The 4,948-nt window shown below is 37.3% G+C and overlaps 1 protein-coding gene across 1 annotated transcript in view; it reads left to right on the top strand.

The window, feature by feature from the left end:
- LOC144433763 (gamma-aminobutyric acid type B receptor subunit 2-like) overlaps window positions 1-1,630 on the top strand; it is a 23,545-nt gene extending 21,915 nt beyond the window's left edge. The window contains exon 15 of the mRNA XM_078122126.1: window positions 1,595-1,630. Within this exon, the coding sequence (XP_077978252.1) occupies window positions 1,595-1,630 (36 nt within the window). The remainder of the gene's footprint in view (window positions 1-1,594) is intronic.
- Window positions 1,631-4,948: the final 3,318 nt, after the last annotated feature.

Genomic DNA, 4,948 nt, shown 5'->3' with positions numbered 1-4,948 from the left:
GTCCGGTCCCGTTTCTCAGGGTTTGTTTTGAAGTTAGAGACGTTATTTCTGTACGACTTGAAGAATTTTACAATATATCTGATTGATAAATATGGATTACATCAACACGTGGATAAATTTAACCCGACACGAATGTGCGCTGTGCTCTCCCGATTCCATACGTACATTGTACATACACTGCTTCAGCTTTGATCGGCGGCCTAGTATGAGCTTACTGCCGCGGCCGCGGTGACTGCACAAAACTTGACAACACTACCCCTCTACCGATATATAACAATCACCTGTATACCGTGATAAAAACAAGCAATAATTCGAGTCCCCAACAAGTCGATGAGACCTACTTCTGTTCTGTCCGATCCGAATGCGAGTTTCTTAGGTTTTATATGGGTTTCAGACTCGGACTAGATTATTACGCCCTAGACAATAATAGATGTAAACTTGTGTTCACAAGCCAAACATGTGACAATACAAGACCACAACGAAAACTGTGAAAAATTTGCAGGTCAGTCTCATTTTATATATGGACAACAAAATTAGGTCGGTCACAGTTCCATTTACATGTACATGATGCAATGACTCGGAGCGTACTTCCATATGCTCGGAGCAAATCGAATCAATTAGTGTATTATGGGACCAACAAATATATTGTGGCACATGTCCCGATACGCCTTCTTGAAGTTTCCCATTGGTATTCTAATAGCTAGTATATTTATTCGAGATGAAATATGTTTACTTTGTTGTTAAATGCACTGTTCAAAAGGCGACGCGAGTACGATTGGGCTAAAATGCCGTCCTTGGCCCGGGGATGCCGTCAAACGTCACCACGGTATCGTAATGCTTCTTGTCGGCAAATAATAAAAAATCAGATAAATAAAAGTCAATGAATGTGAAACACGCGACATTACAAGTGTTTATATATATCTAGTCTAGCCGTTTTTGATTTATTTTGCCATAATATGGGGAGATCATATTTTAGCATTTATACCCACAGACACTGCCAATTAGTCAGAAAGTGTGAGTAAATATCGGTAAATGTTGGTTAATAAGACATGTAGAGTGTAGTTTTTGTTTACTGATGTCTGTTACAACCACTAGCAATGTATTTTTTCACAATGCTGTTGAGTTTTGTTCACCTAGTGACTACGCTCGCCATAGGCTACGTGCTATCCATGTCTCTTTATGACGTCATAAAATCCCGTGGTCTAGGTGGGACCGGAAATACCCGAAAACTCTCGAAGTAAATCCGAAGGGAAGTGACTGAAAAAGGGTCATTTTAAGGTGTTTGCAGACGCTTTTGAAAAGTTTGAAAACCAGAATGCATTTCACAAACATGTTGTCTAGCAAATTAGCGATAGTGAATGTGAGCATTTTGAATCACCTTTAAGCAAATTGAGGTTACGTGGTACGATAAGGCAATCACTGGAGACTATGTGACCATGCGTTATACATTAGAATAGTTTAATAAAGATATGTAAGTATCTTTAACTCTCACGTCAGTAGAAAATCATAACCTCTGCTTGTGCAAGATCGATAGTTATCAATTTGACATATTGACAATTTTATTCCATTATTTCATTTCTTTGCTTGCTTGCAGAAATTACAAATGTTGGCCGCATTGAAGAGCGAATGAAAACACGTCTCAATTTCACCCTTCTAAGAAAACACACAATAACAACAATCTGTGGAAGAACAAAGTTACCCTTGTGTTGTGTATTGGCAGGGGTCTAGTGCAGTGGCAAACCAATTCAATCATTCATGTATATAACACGTGAAACAGTTGTGTTAATGTTATAACCATAATTGAATACTTGTTAACTGAACAATAATATTTACACGACTATGTGTCTATGTTCAACATTTTTATTCGTCTTCATAAATGTATTCAGTGTACATATTCTGTGCTCAGGTATAACTTAATGATGATAACCTATTTTTATTAAGGCTCTTGAGTGGATTTGTAGATTAACGAATAACGCTCATATATATACCAATATTGAGAAAAGTGCTTCTCTCATACCACCTTAAATACTTATAATAAATAATAATGTTGGTTTTTTATAATAGCACTTTCCCACTCTGCTCAAAGCGCTTCACAATTATTACCACTGGCACGGATCTATAGCGACACAACGTCCCACTCCGTGGTATTCACAATGTAACCTCTATCCTCCCAGGTCCCCAATTATACAGCTGGGTTGACTGAGTCAAAATCATGGTTCAAATCTTGCCCAAGGACTTTAGGCAATCAGAAACAAATGGCAGCGGCATGGCTCGAACCTACAACGTGCAGGGGTAATCGTCAGTTTCTTAGTGTCAGTTATATGTTTTTTTTGCCGTTTCCTCAGTTTCTATAAATCAATAGTATTAACGTTTACAGAAAATATATTTACATATATTTGTCTGAAGTTTCTGCTTGACATTGTGAACCTTTTGGTTTCATGTTTTTTTGTGTGTTGTCTATGACCTGTGACCGGGTAATGTGTTGGCATCCTACGTTTATATAGAGGTGAAAAGTCATGTCATGTGTAGAATGAAAGAATTTACGAACACGTACACTTCCAGTGAAGGTTTTGTACACTAAAAATGCCAGAATTATCAAACAATAATCATTGAAATGTGACTCATCGTTAAAGAATGTGTCGGTTTCGATACGTCATCGATCACTTACAAACTGTTCATAGTTGATACTTGCTGACTCAGAAAGATACGCCTTTATAGGAATTTTCGAATTCTCTTTATCGAAGCATGGATTGGCATTTTGCCACATACAGTAACGGTGGTGACATTACGCACCCACTTTTGTATCCCCACTTTTCAATATCAGAGACTTTGACAACATTAAGACAAATTTAAAGGCGATGTAGCATGTATTGCTCTGCCTGATTGACTTGTCGATTACTACAGCGAAAACCAAAAACCCTGCAGCAAAACGTCGCCTGGCTCGACAAAAATCTCATTGACATTGCTACATTTTACCGTCTGAATAGACAAAAATCTTATCAACAGCGTTTTGTCATTTGTCTGCCGTGACAAACAAATTTACCAATATTGTTACACTTTCTTTGTGTGACCTACCATTATCTTAGGAGATCATCGGCAAATGTATACGTCCCTGATAAACAAACCAAAGTTTGGTGCATTCTTTGATATTTTTTGAGAGCGCGTCAGTTGACTAAAATATGTATTAGCATTCAGTTATTGTCGTGCTAGATGATATAACATGTGGAAATATTAGTTAGATTTGTGTCGAGAAGAATTACAATATCAAAGTGATTTTTTGTCTAGCAATGTTAGCGAGCTTTTTGTCGAGCCAAACGACGTTTTGTTTCAGGGTTTATGATTTTCGTTGTATTTTGTTCTATACTCCCTAAAGGTCATTCTGAAAAGTTCTTGAAAATGTTACGTGACCTCTTGTCTAGAAACTACATTTCTTGTATTACGATATAGACTTGTTCAAGTCTACGGACTATTTTTGATCTTTGTTTAAATACATATTTGAAAAACAAATGTATTCTCTTAATGTTCGCGTGAAATAGTCATCCGAGTGAGTGGCGTGATCGCTTATAGCCCTTGGGTGACAAGTAACGGGGGAAAATTGACCACATTTTCTTCCCAAAATTTGAAATGAATAATAACATTAAAACATTTGAAGATTATTAGACAAAACAAATCTCCAAAGGGACTGGCGCGAGGCTAATTGCGATAGGCAAAGGCAGGGGGTGGGGAGGATCCGGTGACATGATACGGTTTGACACGAGAACATTAGAGCATGACCCCGCTTCATGTACTACATTACTGGTGAATAACTTCCGTTGTTCAACGAATTTTAAGCGTATTTGTAGGTCTTTTCTCAGGATATGTTCCAAATTTGTTGTGAAGCTATAAACCATCATGTCAAACTGCCTGAACAATAACAAAAACGTCCGGCTGTGAAATTATGTTTGTGTGAAGGCAGCAGGCCGGTCCGACAGGAGTATTTGACAAACAGTGTCTACCCTCATGTTATCAAGTGCGAACTTTCTTTTCAGACAATGACCTGTGCCATGACCTTCAGGGTCAATTATCGAAATCAAGCCAATTCTTACATATCGCATACACCTTCTAGAATTCATCTGATGCTAATTTCCTTTAAAACGTTTATTGTAGAACACAGAAAAGCACTTATTTGGTAAAAATCAATATTTTACTTCATAACTCAAATCTACAATACCTAGCGAGACCCCATTGGGGTGTTCACCCCATATCATAAAGTGTAAGATTTCTTTTAAGGCCCTGTTAGTTGAACTTGGTTTTCAGGATCAATTATCAATATCGTGCATATTGCAGACACTGTGGTATTCCAGTGTGATACTTGTAGCATACATCAAAAGATATTAGTGATTTTATCAACTTCTGGTCTCAGTCTCCATTCTTCCTTTTCACATTAACATTCATTTGTGTGTATTCTATGCACATTCAAACTTTCGCTTGGATTCTATGGTTACAATGCTAGTAGCGGACATCCTTAAAGTCATGATTGTAAGTGACAGGAAAAGTAATCTAACAATACCAGACCAGAACTGAAAGTTGGCAAATTAAAAATACCACCAATGGTGTTGTAGCACAACTGTACAGTTTTTAAAAATGTTTATCCATATGGCAGTCCATGCTAACAATAAGTGAATGCTGAATGACTATCCAGTTGCCTATCCAACCATGTTGCTATCTTTATATGCTATCATTTGGCTGTTACTATGGGCGTGGTCTTGTTGTTAGATATATTTGCATACATTTTTGTATGTTTTTGTTCACTTGTGTATGAATTCCTGATATTATCTTTGCAATACACATGGTCATTTGGCTGTTGCTATGGGCGTGGTCTTGTTGCTAGGCATATTTACATACATTTTTTGAATGTTTATTCAATTGTCTATTAATCCCCGTTGTTATCTTTGCAATATACATGATC

The sequence above is a fragment of the Glandiceps talaboti genome, chromosome 4, assembly GCF_964340395.1.
Source record: "Glandiceps talaboti chromosome 4, keGlaTala1.1, whole genome shotgun sequence".
Taxonomy (NCBI): domain Eukaryota; kingdom Metazoa; phylum Hemichordata; class Enteropneusta; family Spengelidae; genus Glandiceps; species Glandiceps talaboti.
This window is presented reverse-complemented; position numbering and strand designations above follow the sequence as displayed.